This window comes from Leptonotus elevatus, chromosome 8 (genome assembly GCF_054856555.1).
Source record: "Leptonotus elevatus isolate MCC_2025b chromosome 8, RoL_Lele_1.0, whole genome shotgun sequence".
NCBI lineage: Eukaryota > Metazoa > Chordata > Actinopteri > Syngnathiformes > Syngnathidae > Leptonotus > Leptonotus elevatus.
In genome coordinates this window covers 17,887,750-17,909,116 of record NC_141246.1, presented here as the reverse complement: position 1 = coordinate 17,909,116, position 21,367 = coordinate 17,887,750, and the positions used below count along the sequence as shown (strand labels likewise).

General features: G+C 37.1%; 1 protein-coding gene across 7 annotated transcripts; it reads right to left on the bottom strand.

The window, feature by feature from the left end:
* Positions 1 to 1,737: 1,737 nt before the first annotated feature.
* rgl3a (ral guanine nucleotide dissociation stimulator-like 3a) lies at positions 1,738 to 21,143 on the bottom strand. Of its 7 annotated transcripts, none has more exons than XM_086083656.1 (18): positions 21,033 to 21,143; positions 19,721 to 19,950; positions 13,228 to 13,523; positions 11,996 to 12,025; positions 11,682 to 11,851; positions 10,437 to 10,555; positions 10,040 to 10,351; positions 9,864 to 9,967; positions 8,542 to 8,626; positions 7,598 to 7,660; positions 6,236 to 6,322; positions 6,125 to 6,157; positions 5,882 to 6,006; positions 5,694 to 5,789; positions 4,948 to 5,083; positions 4,404 to 4,652; positions 2,963 to 3,080; positions 1,738 to 2,599 (listed from the first exon to the last, which is right to left on the bottom strand). In XM_086083656.1, the coding sequence occupies exons 2-18, from the start codon at positions 19,907 to 19,909 to the stop codon at positions 2,445 to 2,447; spliced, it is 2,367 nt and encodes a 788-aa protein (XP_085939782.1). In that variant the 5' UTR covers positions 19,910 to 19,950; positions 21,033 to 21,143; the 3' UTR covers positions 1,738 to 2,444. The 7 variants fall into 7 exon arrangements, with proteins under 7 accessions (XP_085939782.1, XP_085939783.1, XP_085939780.1 ...); XM_086083657.1 differs by having other exon boundaries at positions 6,236 to 6,319; XM_086083654.1 differs by having other exon boundaries at positions 6,125 to 6,322.
* Positions 21,144 to 21,367: the final 224 nt, after the last annotated feature.

Genomic DNA, 21,367 nt, shown 5'->3' with positions numbered 1-21,367 from the left:
CCACAAACAAGTAAAACATTTTTTTTTCTTTTTACTTCCTGTCGGTGTAATGGCCAAGTATGCAAACACTTTTTGGTTATGCAACTTTAACCAGTATTTTTCTCAGTTGTTATTCTCACCAAGTCATACACACTGCAAAAAAGCAAAGAAAGAAAAAATCTGCCAATGGGGTAAGCAAAATTTTCTTGGCAAGAATTCTTAAAAATTTGTATAAATAAATATAATAAATAAATAATAAACAGTAAAACAGTAACAGGTCTTAATATTAGAAAAACTTGCCCAAAGATTTAGTAAAATGTGCAAGATTACAAGTAAAAAAAAAAAAATCTGTTATTTAAGAAAAAATACTTAAAATAAATGGTGTCTTTTCATTAATAAAAATTTGTTTTTTTTTAATTTGAGAATTTACAATTTACTTGGAAATTTTACATGGCAAATAAAGGCTACCGCTACATTAGGACATATTTTCTTTAAACAGAACATTTGGCCCACCCCTTAATGCTAAGTATCATTGTTGGGAGGTAATGGGTCCCATCAGCCTTTGGTATGACCCAGTCGGGAATTTAACCCATAACCTCCTGGTCCCAGGGTAGACACTACTCTACCAACAGGCCACTGAACTGCTAATGCAATTTTGTGAAATGCAATTACAAGTAGTGCAGTTGTGATTCAGCAGCCATCCACATTTTATTGTTGCACGGCTGTGTCAATAATGTGAAAATTGCTTGAAAACAAAAACAGTTGTTCGAACTTGATCTGGCATGTTATTCCCTAATTTCTCAATTGAGAAGTGTAATTGGTTTTCATTTTAAAATAATCTGCTGGTCATTTCATGCAAACCGCATTTTTTTCCCCCTTAATATTAGCTGCAATGTCTTCAGAAAAATATATTTTTCCTTAATTTGAGATCATTTTTTTCATTCCTAATTTTAAAATAACTTTTCTTCTTAGGCAAGAAAATAGAGGGAAAAAAATCCCAAGTAGAAAAATATGTTTTTCTACTTTCTTAAAAATAATTTTTTGCAGTGCAGTAATGTAATCATCATCATAATGTAGTCCGTTTTCAGTTAGTGTAATAGGCAGATGTCCCATTACTTTTGCCTAACCAGTGGTCATGGTCATGTAATCAGTTTCTTTTTAGATCAAAATAGTCAATACAACGTAATCTGTACAATAAATAATAAAAACATCTTTATTAGACAGTATTTCACATTACTAAGAGCTTGGGAAAAACATAAAAACAAAATTCGAAATTAGCTTAAATAGAAGTTGTGCAAACAGTCAGGCCAAAACCTCATTAACTCATTCACTGCCATCGGCGGCTGTAGACGTAAAAAATTAATTTGAACTATTTCTATTAGTTTAACATTTTTTCTATTAGTTTAACATTTGTTCCCACATTTTTGAGTATGAAAACCTAGGATTTTTTTTTATTGTACATTTAGAACAGATATAAAATTTTTGATTAATCGTGAGTTAACTATTGAAGTCATGCGATTAATTAAGACGCCTGACGCAATTTAAAAAAAGGATTATTAAAAATTAGGGGCGTTATTTAATCGTAATTAATCGCATGACTTCACTAGTTAACTCACGATTAGTTACACATTTTATATCTGTTCTAAATGTACAATAAAAAAAAATCTAGGTTTGCATACTCTTGTTAACAAAAGTGGAAAAATATGTTAAACTAATAGAAATAGTTCAAATTAATGTTTGACGTCTATAGTGGCAGTGAATAAGTAAAAAAAAAAAAAAAAAACACCATTCATACTTCAGGCAGTGATGCAAAATCCTGCACAAAACTGCATACTACTCACCAGTGTTTCAAATTTCATTGTAAACAAGGTCAGCAATCACAATGGAGAGTTTTAAACGATAGGATTTAACATTACTGACATGTCCTTTGACTTACTGGGACACTTCATCCTTCACGCGTACCACAACAACCCTGATGAAGGATGCCATCTTGTATTAGTGACATCACTTCCAATCAACCAGCAATCTTCCATACATAATAACTGCAAACTCACACATCATCTCCTTCACTTGACAATGGTACGCATTAGCTTTCATCCTTCATTTTGTCAGCTCGTGTCTATAAAGGAATTAAATGGGGGTTCACATACAAATTCAAACAAAACAATGCTGCAAAGCAGAATACTGATGTTATAAAAAAAAAAAAATACAAACTAAAAGCAGCAGTCAATGGCCAAGACAGTTGTCTAACAGTTGGACGACTTTCAACTGCAGCGAGCAGTGAGCGTCCGTTTGCTGCGCCCCATTTGGACAACGTCATTTACTTGTGCAAAAGTTCCTCGTGAGAGGCTGGAGCTTGCTGAAGCGGATGAATGCGGCAGAAGACATCGGAGGAAAGCTCAGAGGTGCCAGGGCGGCTCAAAAGGAAGCCGCTGTGAGTTCAGGCTCGCCGTCGTAGATTCAGCTCACTTGTTGCGGCGGACACGGGTTGGAACTCCGGGGCTGGGGGAGGAGCCCGGACGCCTCCCGTGGCTCCTCCAGCGTTGGCGCAGGACAAAGTCATAGTTGGAGGTGGTGCACATGGCGTAATACACGTTGGCGTTCTCGGGGACGTGGAGCTCTGAAACGCAAGTGATGTCATGTTGACCTTTGTGATTTGATGGTTGTTTGTTTTTAATTAATTTTTTTATATAAAAAAAAATGTTTTTAATCACAGTAAGTATAATTTTTTTTAAGCGTGCACACAAGAAATACACTAGATTAAAAAAAAACTAATACTAAAACTAATAAACCTACTCTCAAAACTAATTAAAACTAAATAATATAATGAAAAATCCCAAACTATTATAATGCAGGTCTGAAACTTTCACCTACCTCAAAATTCAAATCAAATCAAAGCAAAAAACAAAACAAAAACAAGTCTCAGTACTGTAGTACCTGTCCTGAAATGATGATGAACTAATCATATTGTATTAATCCGTACCATTTCCATTGTTGAGCATCTGGCAGAGGTTGAAGTCCTGACAGCCGAAAGCGTCCTCCAGGTTGTGTTTGTCTAGAGCCCTCTGAATGACCTGAGGCGTGTGATCCTGACTGGTCAGCTGAGGGAAAAAAGTTATTTGTCAAAAACAACACATTTCAGCTTCTGCAGCAATCACTGCATTGTATGATTTTGATTGAATTCCCGACAGTGCCGCTTTTAACTTAAAGCTGTACTTTGTAACAAATATCTTTACAATAGCAGTTTTTATTTGACCATTTATGACAAAAAAATTGTTTTATTAGTAGATTAACACCTGGATTTGGGTTTGAATATCCCGCCCACTGTCTGCAGATATGACGTCATGTGCACGTTGTGTATGTGAAGAAGGGAGTGAGCAAAAAAAAGGTAAAAAAAGGGGAGTGTGCAGTTACATTTATTGGCCACAGGTGGCAATAGCGATTCAAAATTAAATTTTCTGCGTTCAGTAGCTTTCAAGGAATTTTTGTGCTCAAACTGTTACATCATAGCCTTTTTATTTTATTTGCTAATTAAACACAGTGGAACCCCACTAAAAACAGAGGATAGGGACTGGGCCGGCCCGCAAATAGCAAAACTCTGCATATAAGTGACGGCCATTATAAATGCATTACTTAAACAAATCTGAAAAAATCAGGACTAAAATTCCAATAAGTATTTTCCATAGAAAATGGAGGTTAGCTTAAAAACAAACAAACAAGAGATGGGCAAGTACCAATATCAGGTATCAGTCCCGGGCCGATACCTCGGTACTTGCGACGCTCTTGTGGCCCGTTCAACGGCCAGGAACTAGAAATAACAAATTAGTAGAATATAAAATTGTCAACAATTTCAATTTGGCAATAATTTCAACCAATTTTAAGGAAAAATGCTATATTGGAATCCTGCGTTCCCTTGTGACAACGCTGTTCATTTTTCGCCATCTTGCCGATCTTTTTTTGGGAGCAATTTTTCATTAAACCCCCCCCCAGTATTATACCAATTTTTTTTTTTATGAAGGCTTGAACTTGAAAAGTATTTAATGTGTGATGATGGGTTTTACGGTCATAAAACATATACGATAAATGTAAAAAATAAAGCTGACCACATCGCGGATTTCACCTTTTATGGGTATTTTTTGGAACGTAAACCCAGAAATAATAAATAAGGAATATATATATATATATATATATATATATATATATATATATATATATATATATATATATATACGTCTTTCTTAAAAATGACCTGTCATTGTTTTTCGGGGGAAATTTAATGCAAATCCTGTTAACAGCGTATGTTCTACTTAGCTATTTTAATATGTCTTAATAACTGAAATGACAGTGAAAGGTCCTTAAAACAAGAAGCTACTGTAGTGGTGGTCCAATATTGTATAGCAGACAACATGTGTGCTCTCCCTCACCAAAATGCTTTTGTAGACGTTGCAGTTGTTGACACACTCCACGCTGACTCTTATGATACACGAGTCGGCAAGCTGCTTGTTGTAGACGGGCAGCACAGAATGCGTGGAGACGTTAGACAAGGACGAGGAGGAGGCTCCCGAGGAGGAGCAGCTCAGGTCGGGGTGGGAGGAGCTGGAGAGGAAGGGAGAGGAGGAGGAGGACAGGGAGGTGTAGTCCTCCGTGATGTTGTGCATCGAGTTGGAGAGTGACTGCGGAGGGAGGAAAAATTGCTTATCATTATTATTGTTTTAATTACACCCAAAAATATCCCTAACTATTTCTAAGTAGTGTTTTATGGAAAACAAACATTGTCCGGGTCTCTGGAGTGTTTGACCGCCCATTTGGTATGAAATTAATCAACCAAATAAAAAAATCTTTATTTGCCTATTACTGAAAACGATTCGGAATTGTGAAGAAATTGTCCCAAAAAGAAAAGAAAGTCTCTCAAATGAAAAACAAAAAAAAAAAAAAAGTACACACATAGACAACGTCAAGTGCTTCTACCTTAAGTTTGAGTCTGAGTGGGGACGAATGCGGGACACTGAGATCATCCATGTCTGAACTGCTGGAGCTGGAAGACGACACACTCATCTGGTCAGCGTGAGTCTTCCGAACAGAACCGTCACTGCTTGCTTGTGACCTGCAAAAAAAAAAAAAAAAAGGTCAGTTGCTTTCTCTTAGAAGAATGATAAAAGTAAACACTGACCAACCGTAGTGTCAATACTGTACTTTTACAGAGACAATAAAGCTCAGTTCTGATCGACACTGAGATGTCAAGTTACATTCACGTCAAACTGCACTGAATTATACTGAGAGGTGTTTCTAATGCACCGAGCTCAGGTTGTCAGAACTCAAAGACATTTTGTCCGACTCGGCCAGCAATTCTCAAAGTGTAGAACAATGTCACCCTCTGGTGGCCCGAAATTATTATTATTTTTAATCCATCCAAATATTTTTTGAGGTGGTACTTGGTGGAACAAGTCTGTGAACTGGTCACTGTTGACCTGATAGTAAAAACTTAAGTTGAGCATTTTTTCATGTATGTTTTGTTTTTGCAATCAAACCTGCAACAGATTTGAAGAGTAATGCAATTTTCTTGGTTTCTACACTACTGCACATGGTTGATATCTTAGGGTTGGGCATCATTTTAATTTGATATTTTTTACATTTTCAAAACTCGATCACCAACCCTATTGATGTCATGCATTTAAAAAAAAAAGTACAGATGTGAAGATTAGCATCATACTTACGAGGGAAGCTTCTTATTCAACAATCGGCCGCTCCGTAAATGAGGAGAATTGGGACACGGATCAACGGGAGGTTCCAGCTCACGAGACAGTTCATAGCTTCAGGTCAGAAGAAAAAGATGATTAATCCGCATGACTGTGTCACTCGTTTGTCTCTGCATCGTACTAACGGCACGGTCAAGTGTTCTAACCTCTCCTGATCAGTGAGGAAGAGCGTGTGCGCCTGCAGCCAGTTGGTAATGCGAGGGTTCGCCGGAAGCTGGTAGCGGGAACACGAAGCCTGCAGTTGACGAATCTGAGAGAGAATTTCAAACTCCTAAAGAAATATGAAGAGAAAACCAACAGTACTAATTAGGAAAAAAATGATCAAGTCAGCAGCCAGTTGACAACAAATAAATAAATAACGCCCGTCACCACAAGGGGGCAAAACCTACCCGCCTGCGCTTTTCAAAGTTGATCAGTCCACCCTTTAGGCAGGAGAGAGAATGATGAAGAGGATACACTACATCTAAACAGGTGGTCTTGCATATGTGATTCCCACTCACCTCCAAAGAATCTGGGAGAGCCGTGTCCAACATAGTGAGGACGGTCAGGTAAGAGCCCAGGTAAGGTACAATTCCATCTTTATGCTTCTAAAGACAACAAGGCAACATTTAGTTGCTCGGAAGAGATGAAAACCATTACAGAATATATGATGTTGTGAACATTGACATAAAGTCCGCCAAAATAACTAGAAAGGACAGGTTCTACATAACTTTAGTACACGAGATGCGTCACAAAATATTTTCAAATCCAAACTACAAACTAAAAGTAAGTCTAATGCACTATATCATACACATTCAATAAACATATATGAAAGCCTTTAAGAGGGCCAATTTTGATATGGTTTCTAGATTTAAAATAATGTTGTTGTTTTTTACCCATTCACTGCCATTGGCGGCTATACACGTTAAAAATTAATTTGAACTATTTCTATTTTTTTTTATTGTACATTTAGAACAGATATAAAAATTGTGATTAATTGTGGGTTAACTAGTGAAGTCATGCAATTAATTACAATAAAACAAATTTATCTCCTGTTGCCCCTAATTTTTTAAATAATCTTCTTTTTTTTTTATTCATTCACTGCTTTGACGGCTATAAACGTAAACAATTATCTTAACTATTTCTATTGGTTTAAAATTGTTTCCACTTTTGTTATAAAGAATATAAAAACCTAGATTTTTTTTAAATTGTACATTTAGAACAGATATAAACTTTGTGATTAATCGTGAGTTAACTAGTAAAGTAAGTGATTAATTACAATTAAACATTTTAATCGCTTGTCGCCCCTAATTTTTAATAATCTATTTTTTTATGACTTTATGGCAGTGAATGAGTTAAAAAAAATATATTATTATTATCGTTGGCATCTTAGGTCAATTTAAAAAAATATATTCTATTGGTCAGTCCTAAACCCATGTTTTGGAAAATCCTGTGTATTTTAAGATTGAATTGACTTGTTTTGTTGCTTGGAATTAGTTTGTAAATATTATTTTAAGATAAATATATATCTACACATTTGCCTTATTTTAAGAAATCGAAATTTCTAAATTATCTTGCTGCATGGACAGATAATTTCACCTACTTCCAAGTCATTTCCCCTTGAAATAAGTGTTTACATCTAATATTTAGACCCTGCGTTTTTGCAGTGTACTCTGCTGTTCTGTCAAAAGCTACAAATGTGTTTGATCACAAACATGTCTCTATGCTAGCAGCTAGCAAGCAAAACTAAGCTGGAGTCACACTATCACATCCATCACATAATGTTGTTTCCTTTTAACGATACAATAAATTGCTTACTTTTTAAAACAATTTTAATATATATATATCCATGGAGTGAATGAATCGGTACACCCTTTACGTACCATCTGTTTGGAACAGAGCAGGGGTGACCTTTTGCTGGCATTGACCTCTTGCTGACTCCCATCCTGTCGCAAAACACAAGCCAGCTTTGACTGAATACCATGACGGCACTAAGGAAGCCCATGTGACAAAATGCAGGGTGTGGTAGGTGACAACACAACAGACATATTAGATGTACATATTACATAAGTGTTCGTTCCCTGCTTGAGCACCTGCTGACAGGGTGTTGCTGGGCAACAAAGGGTGAGTCGGGAAAGGGACTCACATGCGGTGCTGTCAGTCTTGATATTTTTATGGGCTGTTGATAAAAGCCTCAATAAATACTCTAGGCTAGTTCGTACATACATGCACCGAAAGAGAATAAAAGAGGCTGGGAAACAGATGAAACCGGAGCCTGGATATTCATCAAATGATTTGAAATAAAGGTCAAAAAGAAAAGCTATTGTTTGAACAAGAGGATCAACTAGCAAAGGCGCTGTGTACACAGTTACAGTCCACAAGACTGATAAGGCGCACAATACATGCATATTGTGTAATGCCACTTTTTTCAGACCAATACTAGTAAGAGGATTCTCTTTGAGTACTCACCGATACCTCTTGTACTTTTGATATATATATTCATTAAAATACTTTTCTGAAGCAGATGATGACTTGCCGATGTGTCAAACTGCTGTAGAATGGCGGCAATTACTGCTGAGGAGGAGGATTTACTCAATGTCGGATTTTGTTTGCCTGAAGTATCGGTGGCTGGTTTCAGCAGCCTCCAAAAGTACCGATACCTTAAAATAAGGCTGGTATCAGCACCAAGGCCACTACCTGGTATCAATACTTGCCCATCCCTATCAAAAAGTCTCATTTTGTTATCATACTTGTATAATAACAAACTATATTATAAAATATGTGTTGCATAAGAAGTAGTGGTATCCAAGTACACAATGTTACTTGCCTCTGTCAGGATCTCTCGATTGGCCAGCACACAGTTTTCATCAGGAAATGTCTCGCACAGATGCTTGAAGGTAGCCATACCTTCCCTGAAAACAGGAAATAAAGACTTTGGTGTGCTGAAGTCAACTTGACTGAAGCCGTCAGATGCAAGCTCAAAACGATGCTTTACTGTATCCTGACCTCCGCCAAGATGGTAAAGGCTACCGACTATGTTTTTTTAAAACTGAACTGTATTTTTTTTTTAAACTCAATCACTCCCAGACATTTTCACTGAAGCAAACCCCTTTGCTCCCGGCTGTTTTACTGGATTTTGACTGATTTTGCAAGGCCCACAGAATATTGTGTTCTATTGTTATAAAAACATGGAGGAACCTACCAAAAGAAAGATTCGAGTCTCTTCTTTCATCAGGAAATAAAAGTAGATTTGTTTCCGTTTTGCAGCAATTAGCATTAGAATACAGTTAAGTTTCATCATTATTCACAAACCTGTTAAGAACACAGGGGAAAAGAGCTTTTTTGCAACATGGCCCTGGTTTATCTATTATACTCTGCTGCCACCTGGTCAGAGGCTGCATTAAAGCCTATACTCTAGCATAAAAAAATAAAATAAAATATTAAAAAAACCTATAAATACGTTTTTCACTGCCATAAATTCATTAAAAAATGTATATACATATTATTAAAAATTAGGGGCAAGAGGCGATTAAATGTTTTAATTGTAATTAATCGCATGACTTCACTAGTTAACTCACTTAATCACAAATTTTACATCTGTTCTAAATGTACAATGAAAAATTCTAGGTTTTCATACTCTTGTTACAAAATATGGAAAACATTTTAAACTAATAAAAATAGTTAAAATAATTGTTTGACGTTTATAGCCGTCAAAGGCAGTGAATTATTATTTTTTTTAAGATAATTTTTTTTATTAACAATTCGGGGCGTCAGGCGATTAAAGTTTTTAATCGTAATTAATCACATGACTTCGCTAGTTAACTTGCGATTAATCACAAATTTCATATCTGTTCTAAATGTACAATAAAAAAAAATCTAGGTTTTCATACTCTTGTTACAAAAGTGGGAAAAAATGTTAAACTAATAAAAATAGTTCAAATAATTGTTTTACGTTTACAGCCGTCAATGGCAGTGAATGAGTTAAAATAGAACATTTTTATACGTTTTTGAGAGCAAATAAATTAATGTATTCAGATTTTCATGATGGCATATTCTTTGAAGGACTATCAATTTAAATGTTCAGCCTCTCTAAATGTATTGTTTCATGTTTTCCTATAGAGCAGTTGAAGTGTTTCGAAGATTGCTCACTTGCTGACGGCCCCCCAGGTCTTCTTGAGGCGATACACAGCATTGGACTGCAGGGCAGACAGGATGGCCCGTAAGGAAGAAAAATTCTTCAGCTGCCTGCACGCCTGCAAAAATCCAGTATGAGCACGCTTCTGTCATTTATGCCATCCAAGCATGCTTTGTTTGACCACACCGACCTGTGCCACATTGATCCACCACTCAAGGATGCGCGCTCTGCAGGAAGGCCCGCTGTGAGGGGAGTGAGGTAGGCCCGGGCCGCTCGAAGGGTAGAGGAAGCTCAAGGAGGGGCTGGGTGATGAGATGGGAGAGGAAGTGGAGGGGCTCGGAGAAGACGGGCAAAGCAGCGACGTGATGACGAGGTTGGTGACTGCGTTGAACTGGGAAATGGTGGCACGGACGCTGGGTGCCAAATTGCGGTTTTCCTTTTTGTCGCGTTGTGACCACACACAGCCCAGGCAGTGGAACGGTAACACTCGGACAAAGAGTTCCTGTGGGGGGAGAGGAATTAGCAATACTGGAAGTTGAATACACATTATTCGTCAATAGAGCGCAATAAATAGTAAGATTAGTCACCATGTCCAATCTGGTGAGCTGTTCCGCTACATCAGCGACGGGGAAGTTCATAAAGATGTCTCGGTCTTCCTCCTTGCAGAGCAGCACGCCGTCGTCCACTGATGCAAGATGGCTGCGCTCTGGAGGTAACAACACAAATAACATTTCACAAAAAGGCAAGACACGGATTTGTTGTGGAATTTCACCAGATTGTGATTATAGTCTGCGTGTTGATTGATTTTTATTTTTTTTTATTTTACTCTTGTGATTTTTATTCTCCACACTTTTTTGCCGCGTAACCGCTCCCAGATAATGCTTCCGATTTACACGGTTCAAATTCAGTTCAAAAACTTGCTTCAAAAATTCACGCCTTCCGGGGTATATATCCTCTGATTCCACATTACTTACAGTAATTCTCACAATTTAAGGTTAAATATCAACTTTTCCCCATTCATTTTCAATGGGACAGACATTGAATTTTTTCTAAGTCCCATTTTCCACGCCCACTTCCATACATACAACTGATCATCACTACCAGCTCTCTGATACTGCTCAGTGGTGCAGTTGGTAAAGTGCATTGTCCAGTAACCAGGAGGTCGCGGGTTCGACTATCACGTCCGACTGTACATTGCAAATATATCCATGGCCATTAAGCTAAGTGATATACAAGTAAACCAACTCACTATCATATGAGGAAATGCATTGTAATTTCACTGAAAGGATTAAACGCGTGTCCTTATTCAGCATCATTTCCAGCTTTGTACAAAACTTTTAAATATGAATGTGCTCAGTTCTTAGAGCAATTTCCTGCCACCACGAAGAACCTGGGTTCAATCACCGCTTGGACCACATTTTAGCACATTCGACGGTTTGAATCCCACCTTAGACTGGTTGCAGCTCAACTTTTCTTTTTTTTTTTCATTTATCTTTCAACTGCAATTAACAATGAGTAATTTTCACATAATTTGTCTTTCAATCTGCTTGATAAGCATTCAGCTATTAGCATTCAGCTTTCAGCATTCGCACACAATTTCTCAGAAACTACACTTAGTCTAGTTGTATTTTTGCATTTTATGGACTGATTTTTCATGTTTTTAATAGTTGGTTTTACTAGATCTTATTTGTATGATAGTGTGTGGATTTCAATGTGCAGCAATTTGGAAATGTTTGTTTATAAAATGTGCCATAGAAATAAAGTGGATTGGATTGATAGCTGTGGTTGTGAGCGAATAAGCAGTTGGTTACAAAACGACAAGTTTCCTCGACCTTGTTCCTGGAGTGACTTGAGCAGGCTCTCTGCGGTCTGAGCCAAGCGTCTGAAGCAGACGCGCCGACGCAAGTTGGCACATAAGAACCGGAGGGATCCGAATTGAGGGGGTTCATGGAAGTCTGCGCTGTAGTCCCCCAACCACAGCCTGATTACCGGAAACAAGGCACTACGAGAAATTGAGAAAAATTCATCCAATCAGATTTTTTCACATATTGTCATAGTTTGAATCCAGAGACAATATGAAACCTGGAAGTGTCAATTTTTTTGTGGACTGAATGCAAATCCAAATGAATCACGTGAATGCACTCACCTTTGCAAGGAGATGGTGTTTGAGTCATCTCTGTGAGAAAAAGGGAAAGAGACTTTGTTAGGTTTAATTATTTGGATAGAAACATATTTTTGTCATTTATTTTTCGTTAAAGAAGGATTCGTGAATGCTTATGGGAAACTAGTGGGGTCCAGTACCTCCAACAAGATTAAGAACCGCTGCTCTATCAATAGCAGGATTGCTCAATGCAAGGACATCACTTAAAAAAAAAAGATTCATACAAAAACTTGGATGTAATTCAGGTTGTGTTCAATTACAGATAAAACAAAACAAAATCCTGCGAGACAAAGGATGACGTTTATGTCCCAAGAGTGTTCTCAGACTGACGGCAAGCCTGTTGCCACCAGCAGCACAGGTATGAGGGTGATTGTTTGACAAATAACATTACATCTACACTTGTATTTGGCATGTGAGCCAAATAGTCACATGTAGAGAGAAAAATAAAAGAACATTTGTCTGCTGAAGCGTTCACGTCAAACCAATCTGGAAATTAGAATGTTAAGAGTGCAGTTTTGTTTTTGTCTCTTAAGCCTCAATACAACGTGAGGAGAAAAGATAGCAATCTTTGTTGACTCTTAAAGAATACATGTCATAGATACACGCAGCATTTCAATAGAGGTTTGGCTACACATAGCTTAGGTGTCCAATAGCCTCTTTCAACCTTGATGTATGACTCACCTGCCAGGCAGTCCAACCAGGTGAGGCTTAGCCAGGCTACTGGCCTCAAGCCAGGTTATATGTATGATATTAGTGGGCAACTTCTTGTGAAGCTGTGACATACAAGTTAATAGATGTTTTATGATAGAAGCAGTTTGACCCTGGAACTAAAAAATAGCTATGGGGAAAAACTGTTTTAAAAAAGTAAACAAATGAGACGTAAATTATTGTTCCAGACCAGATTGCATTTGACCTTGGAGGTTCCACTGTACTTTAATTGAGGGAGTAAAATGTGGCTGATTATTTTGGTTATTGTTATGAAAGAAGAGAATTCTGTATCGCATCTCTTTGAGGTTATGCACGTGTGCCCCTATGAAGTGTTTGGTGAGTGGATATTAAAACTATAAAACTGCCAGGAGCTTTGTTCATCACAGCAATTGATATGTAAACTCTAGTCTTGACTGAATGTTAGCACAAACGTTAGCCAAAGTTGTAGACTAGCAGACAAGTATTAAACCCACATTTTGGCTTATGCAGTTCAAAAAGGAAAGTCTCACCTGTGAAAAAGCAGCTCAATGAGATTATTGGTAGAAGTGAAAGCTCTGTAGGTAGAGAGGAAAACGTGGGCGTAGTCAGGTTCCTGATTTTCGGGATCCAGCAGGTGGGCGACCAAGTGCTCCAGGGTGCCGGCTTTGAGTCGGCGCAGCTTCACTGTGTGGTAGTAGACATAACCGGAGGCTGTGCCGTCTGCCGCCATGGCCATGTCTGTGCACGGCATGACGGGCTCTCGTCGCAGCGTGATGCCAAACACAGCACCGTTCTCCTCTTCGTGCCCCCATTCCTGCACATGGTCCTGTAGGGGTAAATGCACTTGTTGAAGTACGGGCTACACACTAATGCTCGACGATATTGGTTTTTCCTCAGATTTTTTTTTTTTAAGCAATTTTAGCAAATGTTTGATTTTTTTTTTTACCCTATAAATATATAGCAATTAACTCGAGTTGGAGATAAAATGAACCATTACTCGCCCAAGCCAATATGTGGATATCAGCGATCAAACATGACACAATACTAATGGTATTAATCTTCTTTCATAACTTTATAACCCAGTGTATTTCTACGCACTAAGTGAGCTCTAATTCAACATGGTGACAAATATAAACATGTGCAGCACGAACCTCATGACAAACTGACTCATTCTTTACAATGCCCAACCAATTATTGTGATTTAGCTTGTGACCTGATCCGATGACTGCAACATAAAGCACACGTTCAGCAGTGGCACCATTTGTGCAGGAACAAGCTGTCACTGCAGTGACTGTCACTCTCGTTCTAATTAATCTGACAATAAAGTTTCACCTAAAAAATTATACTTGATATATATAGGCGCTAACTCCAAGGTTGTCAAATTAACAACACGCAATAATTTTAATAATATGCAACTTCAAATCAGTAGCAAAACTGAATGACAAAGGCTTGGGATAAAGCACAGTTACGGGTAAGTGTTAACATGGTCGAAAATTGATGCTAACTCAACTCACCAATGATAACTGCCATTTCCCCGCAGTTCCCATTTTTGCATGGCGACACTCACGTTTAGTGAACAATGTGATGCGTAATGCTCCGACAAGACACAAACTTTAAAATACATCGAATGTGCATAGTTGCGTGAGTTCGAAGCACGTCATAATGGAGAAACGGACACAATCCAAAAGATAAAAGAGACAAGAATAAGAGGGGGCGGTACAGGGAAGTGCCAGGTGTGGGCGGGGCTAGCACAGACGACCAATGGGAATGAAGTAATAACCGATCACGTAATACGAAATGTAAACAAACATCCATCCATCTATTTCCTGAACCGCTTGTTCCTCACAAGCAAGATATAAATACAAACAGAAACAACTTGCACTGTAAACTATAGTACTCAGGAATTTTATGATGCAGCAGTTCTTGAGCTATTTTGAAATATCATGTAGCCTACTCTTTTTAAAACTTGTCTTAAAAAACATTTTTAATTATTTGGCTTTTGACTCAGCTTGAGACTCGTCATTGTTTTAGTGTTTTATTGTAGTTACTGTTTTTATGTTATCAATTTTTGGTGTTAACTCTTTGTTTTTATATGTATACAACTTTTTATATGTATGCAACTTTTACTTTATGTCAACACTTTCTATGCTATGGTTTATAAAGTGCTCTGTAATAAAGTTGAGATGATATTCCTGCGAAGAAAACTATGAAATATTTAGAGATTCATATTACAAAACACCCTCGAAAAGACAGCAATAAAACCTTCCTCCCTAAAGTCCATAAGTTAAAAAAAAGGTGGTTACAAAGAAATATTTCCTTTTTTGGAAGTGTTATTGTCAAAAACTGAAGGTGTGTTGAGATTTGTTTATCCTGCTAGATTGCCTCTTACAAATGAGGCACTCTGTACATATATTATTAACAACGTCAAAAAAGGAAGTCTTAGTGTGGCTATTAGCACTTCTAGACTTTTTTCATCAAAACTCAATGGCTTTAAGAAGTGAATGGAAAAAAACAATGCCACTTTGGAAATGTATTCCACACAGTGTATTTATTAATATAGTTGGTGGTCTAAAATTCCTACTAAGTTGCAATTTTGCTGTCACTAAAATTACCAGTTAAACTTTAATTGTATGTGTTAGCGTAGGAATGTCATGCATGTGCATAACTTTTCTCCCCATAAATAAATCCCTTGGAACAATGGCAATATTTTCATCAACAACTAAACTCAACAATAACGGCTGAATTGAAAGGGGCATAAGTTGTATTTGGGATTTATATAAATGCAATGGCAATCTTTATATATGAAAATGTCTTGAAAACAAAATCCTTTTCAGTTAAATTCAAAGAATTTAAGTGTATTGTAAAGGCTCTACAGTATGAAATGTCATTGAGCTTATCAAACTCTTAAAATACAAACAACTCCTCTCAAAATTAGAGGAATTGGTATATTTGACTTAAAAAAAAGTCCAAATGAACATATTAGAAATATACGGAGCCCCTCTGGTGCAAGTGTATTAACTATTTTACTAATCTGTACCCACAGTTTAGCATGTCAATAACAAACAAAGAAGAACACTCGAATGACTGTGGGAACCGATTACTAAACTGTGGGAACATATTAGTAAACTGTGGGAACATATTAATAAACTGTGGGAACATATTAGTAAACAGTGGGTACAAATTGTTAAACTGTAGGTAAAGATTATTAGCACAAACAAAATAAAAACAATTCTGTAACGCAGAATTAATTTACATGATATAAATTGGCATAAAATATGGTTATGCCCCTTTCAGTTTCACATTTAAAATACAAGAATTTAAGTTTAAAATACTACACAACATTGACCCTTGCAATAACAATTTGCATGTTGACTGACTTGGATGAGAAATGCACCTTCTGTGAGTCAGAGACAATTCCACATTTATTTTGTAACTGCGGTGGGTCATCTCATTCTGGAGGGATTTAGAAAATGATCTGCATAAAAAAACTGGACGTACCATCACAGTAGTTGGTCTAAGATATAGTTACAAGATTTGTAAGTTCTTTGTCCTTTGTGATCCACCTTATACTGCTAATTGTTACCTTTTACTTACCAAAAATGAGAATCTTGTATAATTTAATGTTTACACAAAAACACTTTGAATCTAAGGATTTAAGGTATTTGTATGCTGCAATACCTCATTTATCATATAGACCTTGAATGAAAATGAGCCCACTGTGCCTGTACTTTTACGGCTTTTTTGTTGTTGTTTATTTTGTTTGATGCTTGCATAGTTTTATTCCTTTTAAGACAATGTACCTGGTACAAATATTGATGTTTATGCACTTTATTACATAATGTCTGCATATTTTTTGTTTCTCTGTTCATAACAAAGTTTCAATACAAACAACTCCTTCTTGCTACTTTTTAGTTTACGGTACTGAGCTCACACTGTACATTTGTTGGCATCAAACACTAAACCAAAGCTCTATTTCTGCTTTTAATTGGAGAACAGTTATAATAATTCTGAGACAACACAATTAAATGTTCTTAGTATGTCAGGTGCTGTGCGCTTTTCCCACATTATGGAGACTCCCCAACAATTTATTTTTGCTATAACGCATGCATTTAACAGCTAAGACAACAACCACAACATATATGAAAATAAAACATAGCTGTATTAAATTTCTATGACCAAATATGCGATGTTTGAAAATAATTACGCTGAATTTGCACAGCCATTCTCTAAAATTTCTCGGTTTAAGATAATCATTGGAGTTGTCCATCCCGGTCTCGGGCCAACATCAACATGTGAGGTTTAGTGCACTGCTGCCTCCAAAGAATCCAGTTGGGACACTTTTTGTACCAGCAAGCAGCTTGCGTTCCTGCCTGTGGCGTGAGGGGAGTGGCGGGGAAACACCCGCAGCATGAAACAGGTCATGCTGCCATCTGCGAAAGAAACTTTAGCTCCGTCACGCCAAAGAATCCAAATGTAAAGAGTGCCACTTATAGAGATGGGCAGAAGAATTGCGTTATTTGTGTGGAATTGATTATTGATTAATTGCGCACACTAATTGACATCCTTTAGTACTAGTGAAGCGCTTGATGACTAGTATATTAGAATGTCTACTAACTAGTTATACTAGAGTGCACCGTTCTGACTCACTGGTAACATGTTGTTGTACTTATAGTGCACCCGGTCATTCTGCTAGTATTATTAGTAACACTAAACATGGATCATTTTTCCGAGTTTGAACGTGAATCTGTACAAGAATACGAAGGAAAATACTTTACCTTTTTACTAGCTTGTTGCTTGTGTAAATCTGTCTAAATGAACCCACCACAACACAACCTCACATTATGACAACGCTAACAAGCAGACAAGAGGAAATGATGATCAGGCAGGCTACACGTGAGTCCAACAATGAGCCTTTTGTTGCCCTAATGAGATTCTGGCAATACATCGAGCATCATTCCTTCCTGTTGCCCATGTACTCTTTGCAAACAAAAGGGCACACCGAGCCAGGAACCAGCGCAATTATGACTGATTAGTCACTTGAATGGTTGAGGAGGTGACAAGCAAACAACAAAGACATTTCCCAAAGTTAGGGGTGCTTCCTCAAAAATTCCACCTGCTCGCAAGGCTTGCAAGCTGAAAATAAACCATTCTCCTCCATACTGTGACGACGTACCCGCTGGCGTTTTTCAAACTTTATTTACGATTTAAGACAGCTTTAGCTTCCCAACATATACTGTGCACTACAGTATGTCTCTAATAAAAGTTATATTAGGATACAGAACAGGGATGTTTTTAACTCATTCACTGCCATTGACGGCTCAAAAATTCATTTGAACTATTTCTATTAGTTTAACATTTTTTTCCACTTTTGTTATTTTTGTTTTGTTACCAAGCTGGTAAGAAAGCCCTATTTTGTTCGGAGGTTGCAATCAGCTGTCACTACAGTCAGAAGTGGGTACTAAAGTAAAGTTTGGGATAAATTCTACTTGCCAGAGTATTTTTGATCCAACATACTTATTACTCGAGTATGAAGAAAAGGTACTTTTACCCAATGAGCTGCATTAATTCACCATTTTTTAAAATCTATTCATTAGGAGTGTCAGGCGATTACTTTTTTTATCGTAATTAATCGCATGACTTCAAAAGTTAACTCACGATTAATCGCAAATTTGATATCTGTTCTAATTGTACAATAAAATGTACAATAACATATTTTTTTTCTAAGTTTTGATACTCTTTTTAACATAAAAGTGGAAAAAATGTTAAACTAATAGAAACGTGGCTGAATATTTTTCGTTTTTTAGCCACTAGGTGGCATAATTGCATTTGTAAGATGTTGATGACAGCGCAGTGCATTTTTCTTTTCATATTAAGAGCTATCTTTAACATGAAGTAACTTGGGAAAATCTGCAATTTTTTTTAAATTGTAAAATACAACTTGGCCCCAGTCTTCACAAATATATGAATTATTTATTATTAAATGTATTACTGCTCAATTTTGACATTGACATGTGTACTCCGTTGCGTCTGGAATTCTCCCTGTACAGGCTTTCCAAGTAAAGGGCGGTCATTAATCGTGCATAAAAAAAAAATAGTGGCGTTAAAGCAACTTTAAATTAATGCACTAATTGTGACACGCCTACTGTTTATTAATTTCCTTGTGTGATTGATTTTTCGAGAACACACATGCAGCAGAATAACATGTGACTCTCTGTTTCAAGTAGAATACACCTGGCCTTGCATGAAGCCACACTCTAAAAACAGTTGTGTCAAAAATAACAACATTTGGGTCGGAAATGGACCGATCCACTTCTTGGCTAAATTTGACCCAATTTTCTGGGTTCAAAACGACCTCAAATAATTGGCTCATTTTGTACAAAAAGAAGGGGGTCGTTTTGTAAAATACAACCCAGAAAGTTAGGTCAACTTGATCCAAGAAGTGGATTGGTCCCTTTTTTACCCAAATTGGGTTATTTTTGACACAACGGTTTTTACCCAGCTCCAATTCACACTGAATGACAGTTTTGAAAAATAGTTGGGTCAAAAGTAACCCAAACTGGGTCAAGAAGGGACTGATCCAGGTTTTTGAGTTATTCATTTAACCCAAAAAGTTAGGTTAAATGAAGAACCTATGCACAAAACACAAAAAAATTGGCTGTTTTGTGGGTTATTTATTTGACCCAACTTTTTAAATTATGGTAAATGAATAACGCGAAAATGTTGGATTACTCCCGTTTTTACCCAATTTGGGTTATTTTTTACATTGAGTGCAATGTTTACATCTAAGTGTATAAAAAGTAGCAGTTTCATAATGAGTTTACAAGCTGCACATATGCTAACAAAACAGTCATATGTGGCCATTAGCCAAACTGTCAAATGTACATCTTTTGGAGTAAAAAGTATCCTTTCTACAATACAGACACAAAAACACACGCCAAGTGCAAGTTAGGTACTATAAAACATAGATACAAATAAATAAAAACAATACTTTATCAATAATGTTTTCGTTGAGGTTGAGCTCACCTCACACTGCTCATCAGAATCCAACAGCTGGAAGCTCCTCAGCCACACCCCATGGTCCTTGTCCACATCTGCGTCCACCGAGTGACTCGGCCTCAGCCCCAGTAGCTTCTTCATCCTTCCCACCTGCGTGCGGAGGCTAAGGGATTCCCTTCCATCATTGCCTCCACTCACCGGAAGAACGGCCCTCATCTCCCACACTATGTCACCCACACCCACACCTGATGTCTCATCTGCGTCGGAGAGGGAAAAAAAAACGTCAACATCGTGTGGCACCATTTTGCATATTATTCTCTGCGTGAGTAACATTCATGTTAAATTCAGCTAACGTGTATGCTAAAATGAATGGCTGAATGTGGAGTCCTGTCTAAAATTGTGGATGAGCCAAGGCACATATTGTTATGTCCCAATTGGTCAGTCCACACGTGTGGGTGTTAAAAAAAAAAAAATTGTCCAATCAAAAGTGTTGACAATGGCTTGCTCTTTGACTATGCAAAGTTGATGATTGAAACAAAGTTGGTGTTTTTGGGGTCTCCTTAAAAAGTGATGATTTTGGCGGCATTAATTTTTTTTTTTTTTAACCTTACTTCAACCAGGTAAAATGTTTAAGAACTAATTCTCATTTACAAACATGACCGACACATTTCATTACTCTACAGTCATTATACGGTATTGGTATAGACAGGCAAATATGCAATGGTAATTGCTAATAAATAATACTGTATTTTCCAGATCAATTAAGTGGTGTGATAAATTCCAGCTCACCTAATTATATTGCATGGCACACTATGTCCTGCAGCACAATGGCTGGGGAGCACTGCACTAGAAGCTTGCTGACTTCTTTCTTTTGTTTTTACACGCTACAATTATCAGGTAAAGCCATGATAACATAATTAGTTATCTTGCAGAAAAAGTCCACTATTTTCAGGAGGTTTCAAACTTTGGACTTTACTTGTAACTTTTTGAGAAGTGGGAAATGAATCAGGAACCATTAAAATAAGATGGGGAAAAAATGTTAAGCTATTTTTGACAGTGTTTACCTAATAATCATTATATAATAATACTATTGAGATTTGTTAATCATGACATATTGTAAATGAAAAATCAAACCTAGGGGGGAAAAATTAACTAAGACACTTAACACCAATACAGTAAACTGACCAGCTTACATGATGTATGCATGACTAGTGTAAATAAAAGAAAAAGGAAATACATAACATATGAAGCACAAAATAATTAGAAAACCATATAGCCTACACATGAAAAGTCAACACAAATACGAATATTTTACATAAATGGTAATAGTTATATTCACCTTACTGTAACCGTGCTCGTCCCGATCCTCTAAAGATGGCAACTCCTGAAGCTTTGCGTAGAGCAAGAGTGGGACTGTGGACTGACGCTCATACGTAACTGTGGGTGGATGATGTTCTGTGTTGGAATGGTCTCCTCCCCGTTTGGCTGAACACTCCTACATAACCATTATGATTCCATTCATATCGCATGACTTGAGCTCAGTGCCAGCGCTTCCCTAATTGGAATTAACAAAAAAGCTCCCTGTCATTCTCCCCAATGTGCGTAAGCGCTGCCAGGGCGTTTTTTTGTGTGTGTCTGTTTTTAAATAACTCCACTTTAGAAGATCGTTGTTTG